The sequence below is a fragment of the Strongylocentrotus purpuratus genome, unplaced genomic scaffold (genome assembly GCF_000002235.5).
Source record: "Strongylocentrotus purpuratus isolate Spur 01 unplaced genomic scaffold, Spur_5.0 spur5_scaffold_8, whole genome shotgun sequence".
Lineage (NCBI taxonomy): Eukaryota > Metazoa > Echinodermata > Echinoidea > Camarodonta > Strongylocentrotidae > Strongylocentrotus > Strongylocentrotus purpuratus.
The window spans coordinates 9,080,786-9,098,943 of NW_022145614.1; the positions used below are offsets into that span (position 1 = coordinate 9,080,786).

Consider the following 18,158-nt stretch of genomic DNA (forward strand, 5'->3'; position numbering starts at 1 on the left):
AGCGATTTGAGCCATAAAAAACTGCTCGGAGTGTGAACGCTCGCAAACCGTTCCTCAAGACCCGTTCCTCTGGAGTGGTCTAACTAAGACCACTTTCAAAGTGAGTGAGAACGGGGTCTTAGAGAAGGGATTTTAATTGTCATAACAAATGTAAGTTGTGCCTTTTCATTTTATTTTTTATTGGATGCAAAGCTTGAACTGAAATAAATTCATTGTTGCTGGCCTGTAGAAATATCAGTGTGGGCACACTATCCGCCAGGTACCTTATTCAATGATCAATCACCCATTATAATTGCATTTGTTCATTTTGTTGTAACAATTAAATATCTCTCCCTAAAATAAAAGATAAGATTCTATTTAGAATGCCACCTTTGGTCTACTGGCTGAAAAAAAAAAATGAATAACCATGATTACACTCAAGTGGCTTCATAAAACATCTGCCGAAGATGTTGCATCCTGCTTCGCTTCTAAGGCTAGACATGATGTAAGTGTAGTAATTTCTACCCTCCAGTCCAGAAGCTCTTCCTCTCACCACAGACTCCTCCAATCATCTGTTCAAATAGAAAAATACAAGTTTTGAAAATGGGATCAGCATGAATAATGGGACGGAGAGAGGGTGAAGTATTTCAACCATCATGATAATATGGATCTCAGGAACCAATATTACTTTATAATATCAATGAAATTTACAAGAAATAGAAAAATTCAAATTTAAGAAGCTTGTTATTTCCCTTTGGAAGAAGAGAATATGTTTCATTAAAAATTATTTACATCAGATTTTTAGATACACATAGATATTTCATTAATGAGTATTTTCAAGTTGATATGTAGTGCATATCAGACATTTAATGAAGTTTAGGTTTAATATAGCTACATATAAATCTAATTAAGTTCTGTTGTTTCCTTGATGAAATAATGAGGCAAATGAAATATTTGATTATATCAAAACTTAATTGTTGTTCAGAGGGATAATGTTAATCATAAATTTAGGGTGGAATTACAGAAAATCTCATATGGTTAACCACATAACATAAATGGTCCTATATTAAGTATATGGAGTAAAAGGAAAAATATATGATATCAATCAATAAATCATCATTATTGTTTATATGGAAAAGGGAATATGATAAATACTTCATGTTAATGAACCCTTTTTACCGGCCAGACATGACAGTATTCCGTGCAGCCCTACCAACGAAAACCCTCGACATCTCATTGAAGTCATCTTCTGTTTTCAAGGTAGACTCCTCCAGGTTTGGACAGAGCTCTTTGATCCTGGCTATGGTGCCTTCGTCCAAGCCACAGAAGCAATGCAGGACTCGTAGATGAGGAGCCGCTGACACCAACCTCATCAGCTCAGTCTTGAAGGACTCGGAACCCTTGGTCACCACTATGAAGACCTCCAGAGTGCGAGGGTAGAAGGTGGCCACGATTCCCACTTCATGATGGAGCTCCGACATAGTCCGCATGGCAAGCTCTGTCAGCGGAATCTGAGGATGCAAGATGTGTCTGATCTGATGCCGCTCAATCGTGTGATCAAAGAGTAAACTAACACGGAGTTTGGGTGAAGAAGCAATAAGTATGTCCCAGGCTTCTGCCGACAGGGGCTTGTGGTACTTCTCCTCACGTCGACAAGCAAGCGACAGGTACTCCAGAGGTGTGTGGTCAGCCTCTGCAAAAGCCTTGAAGGCATCGTCGGATACAGATTTGTAGAAAGTACTGAGTTCACGCAGCTTCCTACATTTGCGTACAAGATTCAGCATGTGCTCTGTACTGATGTGACTGGTGAGTGATTGATTCTGGATGTTGAGGACTTCAAGGTTTGGGTGATTATCTGCAATCAAAGCAAGTGTGCTATCACTAATTGATATCGCCAATTGGCTCAGATCGATCTTACGTAGCTGGTGGTGCATAGTCACCGAAGGGGCAGGGGGTCCAAACAGCAGTGCAAGACTGTTCATGAATTCCATTCCTTTGAAGAAGAGGGGGTTGTCCGTTGTGAACTGTATGGTGATGTCCTGGAGCCTGCGTTCAGGGCTCTCGGCCAGACGATTTATCACCTCACAAGCGTTCCTGCGATTGTCCTCTCCTTTTTGATTCAGTACCACACAGACATTTCTGAGCTGGCTCCCGTAGAGGTCGAGGCACTTTAGCTGGCAGGAGTCAGACTCGCTGAAGAAATGAAACTTGAATCTCCGCCACAGAGACGGAGTGTCAAATGTTTCACTCCATGCTTTACATGCACAGGCAGCCTGAGAACGGTCACTCAGGTTTAGGAAAGAAAAGATGTTAACCAAGACGTGGTCCGGAAGATTAATCCATGGACCCTCCTCTTCCTCTTCCTCTCCAATCTCAGATTCCACATCCACATTGTCCATTTTGAGTCTGATTTATGGGCAAGTCTGATATCTATTTATAAAAAAACAGTAAAATTAAACATAGTCTATATTATGTAAAGGATCATAGTCTACATAAGTTTCAGGTAAACATGAATTCAAAGGTGAAAATAAATGTTATCTCTGCATTTTAATGTCAAAAAATATGTCAAACACATTTTAATTTTAGAAGAAGAAGAGGAGGAGGAGGAGGAGGAGGAGGAGGAGGAGGAGGAGGAAGAGGAAGAAGAAGAAGAGGAAGCGAGAGAAGAAGAAGAAAAGGAGAAGAAGAAAACACATGAACCCTCTCAATTATTAGTCAATTGTAACCTAATATAACGCAAATAAAAGTGAGCACTTCGACTTTTTAATTTCTTTTTTTACTCAATTCCCCCCCCCCCCCTCCCTTCCCTGTTGAGCCACAAATTTTCATACCATCTCCCTCGAAGCAGTTCCCAAAAGTTGATCGTTGACAGCCCGGATTACAGAATGACCCATACCAGACAGTTATTTCTACATAGATACAAGATTAAATTGCCAGTCATTGCCAGTTATTTTGTGACGGTCTCTTTGTCTTTGACTCTGAGTCTCTGACACTTCTGATTATTCATTTGTTCATGTTCAGATAACATACAATCAATATGCATTAGCTACGTGTTGCTGCTGCCGGTGTGATAACGATCAACATGAATAATCTCCTCACTGACACTAGCTGTTCCATCTCACATTCTTAATCTCAGCTCTTCTCACCCAGGCAGTATACTTTGTAAATTAGAGACTAGATCTAGATAAAACATACACAAAAACTTACCAAACTAGGTGGGTAGAGAATAAGGAGGACACGTTCGCACTACACACCATTTTGCAACTGCTCGCCAATGCAGATCAAGAGGCGATGAAGTAATGGGTTAAATATGGAATGGCATATACCGGTACGGTATACGTATGTACATACCGGCTCTCTATACGGTATTTTACTGTGCTAGTCGAAAGTCGACAATGTTTACGGAAGTGGTTGAAAGTTCACACCGTAACGCGCGATACGTGGCGCGCGCGCGCGCGTAGCTCATTCGATCGAGCTAGCATTACACACATGCATGGCGCGCGCGGAACAAAGTACCTGGGCAAATATGAGCTGCCAAACCTATTTCAAAGTTAACTCAAGAAGAACACATCATACATCACGTCCAAGTACCAAGTGCACTGTTGCGAGGTATGTTCGACCACTTTTAAACATATCAAGACCCTATTAATTTGTTGTTGTTTCTTAATTTGGATGATTTAGATCTAAGTTAGACCTAAAAATGACGATGCATGATCATGATGATGTCTGCCAAAGGTGCCAGGATTTGATTTGATGAGTGGGATGCATCGCATCGATGGGCCGGGGTGCGAATTTTTTTTCCGTACTCGAGAGGGCAAATACCCCATGTGCGCATGCGCGTGGACTTGTGATTTCTCTGCTACTTCCCATACGAAATGTACATGTATTCGCATCTACTGTGCACGATTCGCGTTCTACGAGTAAACGATGGCATAGTAGTCTTCAAACACAGACTCTGATTTGCCAGTTTGACAAAACAATTACGCATATATCGTGCGTAGCAATAGTACTAGCCTTTAAACAAGGCCACTTGTCTGATAGACGCCGAGCGACTAAAACGAGACTAATCGCGAAAACCCAAGTGAACGCGAGAGCGAGGAGCCCATCCTAGTGGCCTTTATCAATCTGATTTGGATTTCTTATGTTAACCATTGTTTCCGACTGGAATTCGCTCCAGAAAATAGAGCGTCCAATCAGCGAACGTATCCTCGCACGACGTCAGCATATAGTATCCATCACACACACACACACACACACACAGTAAACTCTACGTAGTGCGAACATGGACCTACATGCTATGAACTATTACGTACGTGCTAAGACCACTGACCTCTACATGGAACGAATCACGAACGAAGCCAACTGGGAGATCGCCGTTCTGATTGGTCAATAAATCCAAAGTAGGCGTATTGGCATGCTAATATGTATCTATGAATAATTCATGCGGAGCAGTGAAACCCACTTCTCAAAAGGCCTCGTGACGTTCCGTCACTCGGTCGCGCGTTCACTCCGGGTATCTAGACTCATCTCAGCCGCTTAGAGTCACGAGGCCTTGTCAAAAGGCTACAATAGTACTAGTATTCAAGTCTGAGTAGTTGTATGATTCAGACATTTTAGTGCTTACAGAAATGCATCCCAAATTGAATAGCATGGTATAGTAGTCTGCAAGCACAGACGCTAATCGGACAGTTTGACAACATAGTGTCTTGAGTAGTGCTTTATATTCAAATATGTGTAGTTTTATGATTCAGACCCTACTGGTGCGTGTATTGGAAAGGCATCTCAACTTGCAGAGTGGCATAGTAGTCTGCAAGCACAGACGCTAATCTGACAGTTTGACAAAATAGTGTTATTCAAGTCTGAGTAGTTTTATGATTCAGACCCTACTGGTGCGTGTATTGGAAATGCACCTCAACTTATAGAGTGGCATAGTAGTATGCAAGCACAGACTCTCCTTTGACAGTTTGACAGAATAATATAGGCCTATTGTGTATTGAGTAGTGCTTTTATTCAAGTTTTCGTAGTTTTCTGTGTTGTGCCACTGCTCTCTCACTCTCTCTCTCTCTCTCTCTCTTTCTCTCTCTCTAGCTCTCCCTCCAGTATGCTCGCACTCTCTGTATTACTTTTATTTATAATCATGGTCTGCTGAGAGCCAGAAGGATGTTAACTCTTAACACAACGAATGCCCTTCTGGCTCTCAGCAGACCATGATTATAAATAAAAGTAATACAGAGAGTGCGAGCATACTGGAGGGAGGGCTAGAGAGAGAGAGAGAGAGAGAGAAAGAGAGAGAGAGAGAGAGAGATATGGAGAGAGAGAGAGAGAGAGAGAAAGAGTGTGAGAGAGCAGTGGCACAATACATAGGCCTACCATGGGGTCTGGAATCATTAAACTACACAAACTTGCATAAAATCACTACTCATCAATACACAATATATTATTATGTCCTTGCAGACTACTATACTACACTCTACACATTGAGATGCATTTCTAACGCACGCACCAGTAGGGTCTGAATCATACATCTACGCAGACTTGAATAAAGTACTTCTCAGCACACTACTAGTATGTTGTCAAACTGTCAGATTAGCGTCTGTGCTTGCAGACTACTATACCATTCTATACAAGTTGGCGACTTGAATAAAGTACTTCTCAGCACACTACTAGTATGTTGTCAAACTGTCAGATTAGCGTCTGTGCTTGCAGACTACTATACCATTCTATACAAGTTGCAATGTATTTCCATATGCACTACTGGGTCTGAATCATACAACTACACAGACTTGAATAAGCACATCGCGACACGTACGCATATTGATTTGTCAAACTGGCAAATCAGAGTCTGTGTTTGAAGACTACTATGCCATCGTTTACTCGTAGAACGCGAATCGTGCACAGTACATGCAAATACATGTACATTTCGTATGGGAAGTAGCAGAGAAATCATAAGTCCACGCGCATGCGCACATGGGATTTTTGCTCTCTCGAGTACGGAAAAAAAATTCGCGGCCGGGGTGGATGCGAATGAAGCTGGAGCAGGCAGGCAAGGATGCCTTAGCTCATTTCGCTTCGTGACTGTTCGGCAGTCAAGTGAATATAAATTGTGGTCTGTCGATTAAAAAGATTTTTTTTTAAACCTACATACATTAACAAAAATGAAAGAATGTTTAGGTTTATGATAGGACAGTAATTGGTATAGATTCTACCTTGATGATGGGCATAATATTAATAATAGATCTAGATAGATCTAGAGAAAATATCCAAAATGTAGAGACTGTACAAAGTCTGTAGTAGAGTAGAGTCTAGATCTAGAGTCGAGGCTAGAGGTCTATAGAGTCTAGATCATCACCATCTACTCGTGTAGACCTATTCATTTTTTATTCAATAACATCATGAGCACGAGTTTCTGATTACAATGCAATGGATGATGTGATGATGATTTGTATTATGGATGAAGAGTTGTTAGTTGTAATTTGTATAGTGGTGATGATGAATATAGTCTAGACCTATTCTTTCAGATTTCTCAGTTTAAGGGTTGTGATGATTCATCATTCATGGATCAATCTAAATGAACATAATTCATCTCTAATTTACTGAACACATAAATCTCTGCTAACATTTTTGATGAGTTTTTTAATAAATTATATTAAACTCATTATACTTGTACACATTTACACAAACAAAGTTATTTAGCATAGTGTCATGTGAGGTTTGTAGGCTTTGGAATTTTGAGCTCTATATTTCCAAATAAATAATTGCCAAAACATTTTAATGGAATGGTTTTAAAAAAGATTTTTGACATTTTTATGTGACACCTTCAGTCAGATAAGATACATTTAAGATGGATTTAGTCAAAATATATAGGTGAGTCACAAATCTATTTCTGTCATTATAACTAACTTTTTCCCCAATGTTTGTGAATTGTGATTAACTTCCTGTACTGTACATTTTTTTCCTCTTTTCATATATTTGTATTAAAAAGCGCTATGGTACTTACCGTATTGTTTTTAGCGCTCCTAAATATTTGATATTATTGTTATTATTAAAATGAAATATTATGAAACTTTCTATATAGAGAAATATTGGAGAGGAGCTCGCATGATACCTCACAGTGTTGCCAATTTGTGTTTCACCGATTTTAACTTTAAAACTTCATAACCTTAGAACTGACTTTTAATCAGTTTTTGCTCAAACTTTCACTGACCTAGCTGTTTCTCTCATTTTACTGCCTTTATTAAAACCAACTTGATATCAGGGTGGACTTCCTTGTTAAAGGCATCGTTTAACACTGTTAAATCTGAGATGCATGGCCCGACATGTCATCAATGTCTGTGATATGGTGTAATATTGAAGCCCTAAAAAATGCACTTCAAAATGATCGTGAAGTGCCTCAAAAAAGTAAAAATCTTTGAGTGACCGGTTTTACCATACTCATTTCCCCAATAGACTGTAGTGTTATAAAAACCGTTAGAAAAACAGAAAATTTGATTTTTATTTCTACTCAGGAATATCCTGATAATCAGACAGGCGATCAGCTTGTAAAAGTCATGGGGTTCCTGACGGACCTACAGGATTATACTTATTATTGCAGCATGAGCTAAATCCAGGATTTTGTTTCAGAATCTGAGACAATGTTACAGAGTCACTTTAAGTATTATAATAAACATGATAGAGCATTGTTTGCTGTTTAAGAACAATGCTCTCTTGTTTTATACAGAATATTATACGAGTGAATGAATAGGGAAGTTGATTGAGCCATATGGCAATGCTGTTTATGGCATCATGACAAATTAGAATAGTTGGATCCCAGGCTTCCCAGCCAAAGCTCTTTTCTCCTTTCTTCATTATGGGATATTAAAATAAATGTGATGGGCTTAATTCACTTAATGGACTCAATGCAAATTATGAAAGTGATAATGACTGTTTAGAACTTCAGATGATTATTTAATTACCGGTATTATTTAATCAATCAATTCAATCACTTATTATGATGTAATTTATAACCTCTTTTTCCTCCATACTGTCACACTCCTGCCTCTATATAATTGTTTCTTGTTCTCTACTTTCTGTCTCATCTCTCCCTTTCTCTCTCTATTTTTGTGAGTCAATTATTGTTGATGGTCATTTTACTTTGTAAACTCCATGTAATTCAGCCCTTTGGCTGCCATGTAATTCAGCTCTCTAAATACCAATACCAGACTGATGATATGTGACTAACGTGATTTTGGTAGAAATTGGAAAAAAAAGATAAAGGAGTCATAGTCATACTTGTAGGTGCACAACTCTTTGGGACTTTATATGTGTACGATGTAAAACAAAAGGTGCTGCTCTCTGTACTAATGTTAAAAACACACCACAGTCAATGTCAGCAGGGTCAGACTGACAGTTATCAAGTAATTTGTTTCAGGGTCTTCTGCAAATATGGAGTTTTCAAGATGTGAAAGAAGTATTTAATGCTCATATAGTCTCTTTCCTATGATCTACTCTAGACTAGTCCACACAACACCTACATAAATTCAGAAGTCGTTCTCACAGGAAAACACGTGTTGGAGTACAATGTTATCTTAGAATGATATCCTTGATTTTATCCTTAATAAGGAAATAGATGGGGAAATCAGACTGATAGTCCTGTCATGTGGTAGTCATGGCCCAAATCTACTGCCTGATATCAGTATGGTCTCTGTGTGACAGTTGTATCGCAGAATGTGGTTTTAAGCATTTAAACAAAAAAAAAACTTATTTTGGTGATGCAAACAAACCATCTACTGCATGTTACTCTATACAGAATCAATTTTATAAGCCAATATTTCTAAAAAAAAATGTGGCTCCTAAATCAAAACTCAATATCATCTTTATAAAATTTTAACAGCTAGGCTATTCTGCTTGAAAGTATGAGGTAGACCTTAAATATTCACAGTAATGTACTTTCTGTAATTGTGTCACATGATCATGGACCTTAGTGTGTAATGTGCCTAGAGTTTTATACATTGTATGTTTAATGCTTGACCTTGTGAAGTGCCTCAATGCAAATTAATGCCTCAATGCAAATTAATGCATTCACCTGTTACAAATAATTGTCAATACTATAGTATAGTCAGAATGGTAATTACAGTATTGCTATTGCTATTGTATGCAGTTGCTAGGTAGGACAAACATTATGGCTTAATTAGTGGCTTACCCTGCCTAACAACACTGCAGTTTGTATTCTGACTATTGAAATACAATTATTCTTAACAATGAGGTGTATGAAATAATTTGTATTGAGGCACAGCCTATTGGCCTAGTGTGCACCCACTTTTGAAACCCATTGTCATAGCTTAAATGCAAAACAAAAATTGTCCTCTCAATTGTGTCTTATTTTTTAATAGAGTACCTGCCCCCTTTACAAGAAACTCCTAGAACTACATGTAGCTGCCCCTACTTCATGATACATGCAATGTGATTAAAGGTACTATGTCCCATTTGCAGGTTATAAAAGGTTATATTCCAACGGCATTTGAAAGACAATACTAATTTAGAACTTCCCTCAAAGCGAAGGGGCTTGAAAATGTCTTTTGTGGGAAAATAACGACTGTAGTTGTTGAATCGAATTTAGCAATTGCAGTCTTTTTATTAAATAGCCTGATTTTCAGACCCTTGTACCGAATGGTAGTACATTTTTTTTCAACGATTCAATCAATTTAATTGTGGCCATAACAAGAAGTGTGTTACTGATGTAGACAAATGCTCATCATGCTCATGTACCCTTTACAGCTATTTTATGTATGTTATTTCCAAAGAAAAAAGGCAGTCAGTCACTAAATAGTGTCTGAGAGTGAAGTCTAGAAAGTAAACAGGTTTCCTTGCATAATTTCAATTCTAAGACACTGCTAACGTTTAAATTTCATTTTGCGTGACATAGTCATAATTCCTGCAAAGTTATATAGAACTTGATATTGGCCGCAAAAAAACAAGAGGGAGTCTGCACAATATATATACTGATAGGCCACCGTGTGAAAAGTGAATTGATTGGTCTAGCGTTATTGACTCAGAAGTCAAAACACATATATGAGTTTGATTGACCCCCACTGATCAACTATTTATTTTTATGTTTATTTAAGATAGTAGGCCCTATCTCTATGGATGAAATCCACCTTGCAAACAGTGATTGTTGCTATGTCAGACAAGCTTACAAAAGCTTCCAGGGCACAAAAAATATGACTTGTCATGACTTGTCATATTACTTTTCGATCATATCATTGATTTCTGGACACCAAATCGGGGAATGGAGACAATATTAAAACATTCATTTACAAAGCATGACTATGGCAGTGCCCTTTGACCCTCTTTCATATTTTCAAGTGTTTTTCTTGAACTAACATCATTGCCCATTGAATTGTAGTAGTTTCATTTTCACCCACAACTAACAAGCTTAAGCCATCCGGTAATTATAGGCTTACAGGCGGGTTAATAATTGTTATAATGTGTATGATGTGCAGTACTGGTGATGTGTGTTCATGTAAATTTTTGTTAAATATGTTTTCAATGTCATTTTCTTTTTTTTTCTTTATAGATGTGGATCTCCTCTCAGCGTAAAGTATGACTTGGACATGGATCTTATGGCCGTGCTGTGATTGAAAGCAATATTCATCATAACTGATTTGGAATGTCAGATGATGGAGATCTCATCTTTTAAGTGTAGTGTCTACAGTTTATGCTGAGGGGAGCACTTTGCACCAGATTACCCAAAGGGGAATCTTGAACGAGTGGTGAATAAAATGATGAGATTAAATATTGATGAGTCACTTCACCCAAACATTAAAAAATGCAGCTCTTTAGCTGCACAGCTGAGCATGAAATCTATAATATTGGAGGTGTATTGACATTTGCAGTTACAACGTTGCATTGAGTCTGCATGAACACACCAGCATATGCCCTATGTGGCATTTGTGTCAGTTAATGTAAACATTTCCTGATTGTTTTAAGCTTTAAGATAACAATCCAGATAACGCTATCGCTTTTCAGGAGATCGCTCTATAATCTATATTGTCCGGCAGAAGAACATTGTGGCGTTGACATGTGACCTACAAGGAGGGGTGGTGATATTTCTTGATAACATTGGTTTAATAGAAGTCACTGTAGTAGCTAGCAGCTAGAAATAGACTAGCTGCATTGTCAAACAGTACGGCACCAATTAGTAGCTGCAACATGGTTCTGAAGTGTCTCTGTCTAGGGGCGATGTCGTCGTCAAACGTCCAATCCTTGAGTTGCTGCCACAGCTGTGTGTCCGCAGGGGGAGGGGTGTCTGCGGCGGCCACCACTTCTACAACCTCTGGACATATATGCCACTTCGGGGGCTTGCATGCCTGCTGCTCAAGGCTGCAGCCATGCTGTTCTAAAGAGCTGGTCGTGAGTGCAGGGACGTCGGGTCAAGGGTCTTGTCTGTCGTCTGCGGTGGGGAAGCTCCCCTGTGTCAAGGTGTGTCCTAGGTTGACGGCTTACTCCGCTATCTCACTGATAGGACTCTCAACGTTTCTTCTTTTCCAGCAAGAGGTAACATTAAATCTCAGGGTTTTATTTTATTCATTTTTTACTGCTTCTTCCTGAAAATCTAAGAATATTAACGTATGTTTTTTTTCAAAACTTGGAATAATGATTGATAACCCTGTAAGTTGGGGCTCTGATCGGATCGGAAGATCGGAGCGACACCCTCGCACCTTTGATCGGTATCGGATCGGAAGAGCGACAAAAAAAATCGGCCAATTTTTTTTTTTTTTTTTTTTTTTTTTAAATGACGAAATTTTCAAGTTTTTGGCTATCAAATGCTCCAAAAAAGTTCATGGCTGGGATTATTTTGTCATTTGGAGTAGTTGTAGACCATGTTTGTTGATATTTAGTGCCTTTTCATGACTTTGAAATTAATAATATTGGTCTAAGAGCAGAGGCAAAACATGCGGGCCGCCATCTTGAATTATAATGTAGGTATGCATTATAATCCAAGATGGTGGCCCGCATGTTTTGCCTCTGCTCTTAGACCAATATTATTAATTTCAAAGTTATGAAAAGGCACTAAATATCAACAATCATGGTCTACAACAACTCCAAATGACAAAATAATCCCAGCCATGAACTTTTTTTGAGCATTTGATAGCCAAAAACTTGAAAATTTTTGTCATTAAAAAAAAAAAAAAAAAAAAAAAATTGCTGATTTTTTTCCCGATCATTTTAATTGATCGGCGATCGGAAATTATTCCCCGATCACCCCTGATCGGATCGGTATCGGCGGCCGATCCGATGATCATTTACAGGGTTAATGATTGATTGATTGAATTTCCCAGTACTGCTTTAATAGTGGCAGGAATAACCTCTCACGATTGATTGTGCAAATAATTATGCTAACAATTGTTACATTTGGAAACAAATTTTACTTTTTATTATACAATGTATTTAACCAAATAGGCCCTTTACTATAAATGAGCTTTATATATTTTTATTTCTGTAGTTACTATTTTAGTCTGTTTTAATGTTTTAAGCCAATTAATGCAGTACTGGGAACAAATATCTAACTACCTCAACCTTCTATTACAGGATGTGTAGAACGAGATCTAACATTAATAACCCTAAAAATCTGAAGCAAATATTTGAACATCTGGTGTGCATACTTTAATCCATAATTACTAACACAACATGTGCGTCTCTTCTCAGAACTACATGTATGAATAGTATAGAGATATCGACTGCTCTGAGTCAGCCAGACCTCGAATATTAAAGCAGTTGATATGTCTTTTATATGCCGAATTGAAACAAAATTCTACCAAGAATTCTTACCTTATCCTTTTATTGAGTAAGGATTGGTTAATTAACGTCACAGAAAATCTGAAAAACTGTCTTGTTTATCTTTGCTGGAAAAATGACTGAAAGTTGCAATCATTTGGGAATCGCAGACAAAAAGCACTGTATGGTGTCCGCGCTGGCACAAAGAAAATTTTAACACGTAAACCAATGGGGATCTGAGCACAATTGATCTGTGCGGCCTGTTACCCGGGGCAACGGGCATCTTTAAAAAGACTATTGACTAGTAGGCGGATATGAGGGCACTTTTCAAAAGACTATTAACTGGTTAGGGGTATGAGAGGAATGGCTAAAATCACAACTGCAGTTTCAACCGATCAGATCGCTAGATTTCTAAAGAGAGGTATACATGTATAATAGATATTATTAATACAAATCGGATTCCATTTCTTGTTTTGATAATGTGAGGTATAACTTGGTGTTCATTACATATCTAAAGGAAATAGAGACCCTTCTTAATTGAGTTAGCCTGGTTTAAGTATGTGGAAAAGGTAAATTTTAGGTTCTCATGTTTTACAGTTCCCTTTTTCTTTGTTTTCACTGTTCATTTAAGTATTTGTATCATGAGAAAGGGTATTGTTTTTAATAATTTTTGTATGTACTATGTACAGTGTGGTTATCTCTGTTTGCCCAAATTAAGCCATTTAGTAAAGAAATGTACTCCCCTTTTTACTTGATAATAAATTCTTGTTTTTTATCATTATTAAAGATTTTAAATGCTGTCCATAATTTTCTGCTCAGACCCAATTTTCACATTTCTTTTGAAATGCTCTTTTCAAACTTTTATTATGCTTTTTCTGCTTCTCATTACCCACATTGTCTTTCTTTCTCTTGTGGTATTTCTCTCTTTTTGTATATTTCTCCTGTCTTTAAATCTTATCTCTATTGTATGCATATTTTTCTTCTCTATACAGTATCATTCTCTTTTATGTTTTCTGTCTTTTGTAATATCTTTTGTATATTTATCTCTTTTCTGTTTGTACATTTCTTTCTCTATTCTAAAAATATTTTGTTCACTCATACACAACTTCAAGTGACAATTAAAGTCTACTTCATATGAATTATAATTTTTGTCTTTCTTTTAGAGAAATTCACATTTACCTTTATGTTCCTTTCTGTTATTCTCAGGTTGAGCTTATATTATCATGGCTTCTTGACTCCGGTGATGCGGAGAGTTTCCTCTTCTTCCTTGTCCTCTTCATCTTCCTCTCCTTCCCCATGACCTGGGGCTACATCCTGGTCAACGTCATCGCGGGTTACCGCTTTGGCCCCGCTTTTGGAACATTTGTTGTCATAGTGACGGTAGCCATTGGATCCTCGTGTGCGTTGCTTGTGTGTAGGACGTTGCTCAGCTCCCTGATCAGACGGAACCTGATGAATGAGAAGCTGGAGATGATTGTTAGGGTGGTGGAAGGGGATCATGGATTTCAGGTCATCGCTCTGACTAGGCTGACCCCTATACCTTTCGGGATACAGAATGGAGTCTTTGCAGTAAGTACTGTTTGGAAACTGAACCACTGTTTTATACATTTAATTAAGTCTGCTCTGTTCAAATATATCATCTAGTTATTAACACCTGAAATAAAATTTTCATACACATACATTTAAAGTTTCAACCATTCGTTTTATGACTTTCCAATTTTGTGTCCGGATGTAAAATTTTGATGTTCACATATCCTTTTTTAGTCCAGACTACATGTATATCCAATCTGTGCCCATATAGTGACGGATGACTTAAAGTGACTCGGTAACCCCCATTACCTCAGATTCTGAAACAAAATCCTGGGTTTAGCTCATGCTGCAATCATAATTATAAACCTTTTGGTCAGTCAGGAATCCCATGACTTTTACAAGCCTATCGATCAGCTGTCTGATTATCAAGGTATTTATGATTGGAAATCAAAATTTCATTTTTTGTTTTCTGAATGGTTTTTATTACACTACAGTCAATTGGGGAAAGTGAGTATGGTAAAACCGGTCACTCAAAGATTTTTATTTTTTAAAGGCACTTCATGATCATTTTGAAGAGCAATTCTTTTAGGGCTTTACACCATATTACAGACACTGATAACACGTAGGGCCATTCATCTCAGATTTAATAAACGATGCCATTAATTAATGACACAGGCATGGTGTGTATTCAACCGTGTTGATTCGTATTGATCAATCTGATAAAATTAGAGTGTGTTATACCTGTACAAATATCTGTTCATTGATGTATATTCTGCAAGGTCAGCTGTAATTATTAACATCCATTTATGCCAATATTGAATATTCTCTTGAGTTTTACTAAATAGGCAAACGACTATATGTATGCTAATGCGTGGGACATTTTCCACACTTGAGATTAAAATGTATGTCATCTTTTATCATCAACAGCTGTCCAATGTGCGTGTATCGACGTTTATGTTGGCATCGTTCCTTGGCCTTCTTCCTACTCAGTTCCTCAATTCCTACATGGGATCATCCCTACGCTCCGTCCAAGACATCAAGAACCAACAATCATCTTCCTTGCTGCTGATGGCTCAGGTAGGTAAAACATTAGCAATCACTCAAGCAATTACTTATACAGAGCTCTGTCCGTCTAAAAACGGTCAAGACATCAAGGCATGGACAATCATCTTCCTTGCTCTTCATGGTTCACTTAGGACAATCTACATCACTGTGAAAAATACCTAATATCAAGCACTAACATTGTCCAAGACATCAATAATCAAAAGAAATGTTATTTTTTCATTGTCAAAATTAGTAAATAAGAAATTCATGTTTGTACTAGTGTATGAATAATTATTAAACCAAAGATATCATAGCTCAAGGGTCTAATTCAAAGGAGTCCCAGACTTTTGTCATCAGCTGTGGACTCTAACTTCCATGCAGGAACCCTTCAGATCGATATTTTACCATGTACTTTCAAAAGCTATATACATGTACCGGTATCACCAATTAATATGTGGTAGCTGACACATGAATTTTTCCATACTGAATTAAAGGTAAAGACCAGTATTGGAAACGCCCCAATTTCAAAAAATGAAATGGAAGCTCTAATTACCAATCATGTGAAAGAATATGTTTTGACTAATACATGATGATAAAAAATTTGCCGGGAAACCGCCTACTAATTCATATATTTGGTAAATGTGTTTCTCTCATGGTCTGTGAGAAATATAGGGTAGTCCTATATACACCTTTCTGTGTATAGTGCTTGTAACTTTACGAAGAATGGGCCTAATTTCTTATCATTTTGATGATTCCAGAACCTTGCAGATGCTAGATGCTAGATGATCAACCTTTTCTGATCGATTCCACAACGTTTCTTTCACAATTCAATCGCATGACCATAACTGGTCTTTACCTTTAAGAGCTATTTTGAATTTCTGTTTCTTCACAGGTACTTTTCAGTTTTGCTCTGTCAGTTTATGTGTTGAGAATGGCACAGAGAGAGCTCCACAGAAAGCTAGACAACCATCATAAAACCATGTCAAATACACTGCCCTTTAAAGCACATGGATCATCTCAGGAACAGGTCAAAGGTCAACCTTCGGAAAATGGACCAAAGTTGACAAGCGACGCCGGCCATACTGATCCCATCATGTATTCACATAACTCTCATTGCAATGACTCTCAAGCAATCTTTATGGTATAACACAGAATTCCAAAACTGCCATTGTCTGCAATGTATTTAGTTTATTTCTACTAATGCGTCATATGTACTCGGATTCTATATTTTACAAAGATTTGGGGAATAGTATTTTTGTATAAGTAATATTTCAAATTTTGTACTTAATCCCTTACAGCATTTAGTGTGTGTGTGAGAGTTTATCATGTCATCTTGAACTCATAGTATTATATTCAGACAACTTTCACATCACCATTTTGGAAAGTGCAAAAAGCTCAAGGCTCGATCCTTCAAATAGTGTACTTAATCCCATACAACATTCAGTGTACGGTATGTTAGAGTTTATCATGTCATATTGAACTCAGGTAGTATTATATTTAAACTACTTTCACGTCACCATTTTAAAAAGTTGCAAACGCTCAAGGCTCCTTATTATATGAGTGCTTTAGGTGGACTCTTAAAGCTGAACAGAGTTTAGATTTCTTTACTGACTTATGGAGCGCCAAGTCAAGCGTTATGCTTTTCATCATAATTATGCAACATAATGAGAAAATTAAATTAATACAGTCTTGAAATGAAAGAGGGAATTGGATTTCATGGTAACACAATTTTTATTTGTTCATTTTTCTGGCTACTAAATCACTTGGTAATTAAGAAATAAAGGAATGAAGAGGATGACACTTGGCACTCACCGGACTAAATCTGGTGTAAGCCCTGGACTAAAGTTAGTGCGCTTAATCAAAACCTACCTTGGATATCATAGTTAAAAATGTCATTGTCTGAAACATGGACGGTCTATTCTGAAGTTACATTAGGAAGATTACAATTGATATATTAATTAAAGAGTATATTTTTAGAGAGATACTATTTTCCTTTGTTTTGTACTTTTGTAATGAAAGAAAATCAATGTGGAGATAAAGTAGTAAAAATATAAATTGTCAAAGCAAACGATAGTCTTCTCTGAAGTAACTTTAGGTCGATTACAAGTGATATATTGAAGAGTCTATTTTTTAGAGAGATATATTTTTCCTTTGTTTTGTACTTTTGTAATCAAAGAAAATCAATGTTGAGATGATCAGTAAAAATATATATTATCCCAACAAAGCATAGTCTTGTCTGAAATCAAACAATTAGATTCCAAGTGATCTGTGAAAAAGAAGGAAAACAATATTTTTAGAGAGAAGATATATATTTTGTTTTTGGGCAAAATCAATTTTGAAAAAGAATTACAGAGTAGGTGATTAAGAAAAACCTTCATTGTACAACGCAATGCAGCTGTTGAATACTATCTTAAATATTGGACATTCTTTTTCACATTTTATTTCCTTTTTTATAATAAGCTTATATATTCTTTTCAAGAGAAAATAGTCTATTGCAATTGTCAAGTATTAAAGTTTTAGCATGAAATGCATATAAATGTTTGATAAACTATTGAGTCATTGTAAGTAAGAATAAGACTTTCTGTGTTTTGTTATATTACTGCTATGTTTGGTTTGTCAATTTAATTAGTATTATATTCCACATACTAAGAATCTTGCTCTACGATTGGTCAAAAGTAAATCACGTAATGAAAGATAGTTCGCCCATTATTGATGGGAGAAGCAAAAAGTTTGTTACACTGTGTAGATAGTACTACTATCAACACAGTGCAACGCACTTTCACTGAAGATAGAGGTACTATCTACACAGGGCAATGCACTTTCACCGAAGATTATCCAAAAGCGCACTAAAA

At 37.2% G+C, this 18,158-nt stretch overlaps 2 protein-coding genes across 3 annotated transcripts; one reads left to right on the plus strand and one right to left on the minus strand.

Moving 5' to 3' along the window:
• Positions 1-45: 45 nt before the first annotated feature.
• Positions 46-3,331, minus strand: LOC593017 (F-box/LRR-repeat protein 8). Of its 2 annotated transcripts, none has more exons than XM_030976051.1 (3): positions 3,187-3,331; positions 1,193-2,409; positions 46-551 (listed from the first exon to the last, which is right to left on the minus strand). In XM_030976051.1, the coding sequence occupies exons 2-3, from the start codon at positions 2,376-2,378 to the stop codon at positions 529-531; spliced, it is 1,209 nt and encodes a 402-aa protein (XP_030831911.1). In that variant the 5' UTR covers positions 2,379-2,409; positions 3,187-3,331; the 3' UTR covers positions 46-528. The 2 variants fall into 2 exon arrangements, with proteins under 2 accessions (XP_030831911.1, XP_003730769.1); XM_003730721.3 differs by having other exon boundaries at positions 1,159-2,409.
• A 165-nt stretch (positions 3,332-3,496) lies between these two features.
• Positions 3,497-18,005, plus strand: LOC115920367 (transmembrane protein 64-like). Its single transcript, XM_030976052.1, has 5 exons — positions 3,497-3,588; positions 10,532-11,511; positions 13,939-14,301; positions 15,190-15,339; positions 16,199-18,005. The coding sequence occupies exons 2-5, from the start codon at positions 11,167-11,169 to the stop codon at positions 16,451-16,453; spliced, it is 1,113 nt and encodes a 370-aa protein (XP_030831912.1). The 5' UTR covers positions 3,497-3,588; positions 10,532-11,166; the 3' UTR covers positions 16,454-18,005.
• The last annotated feature ends 153 nt before the right edge of the window (positions 18,006-18,158 follow it).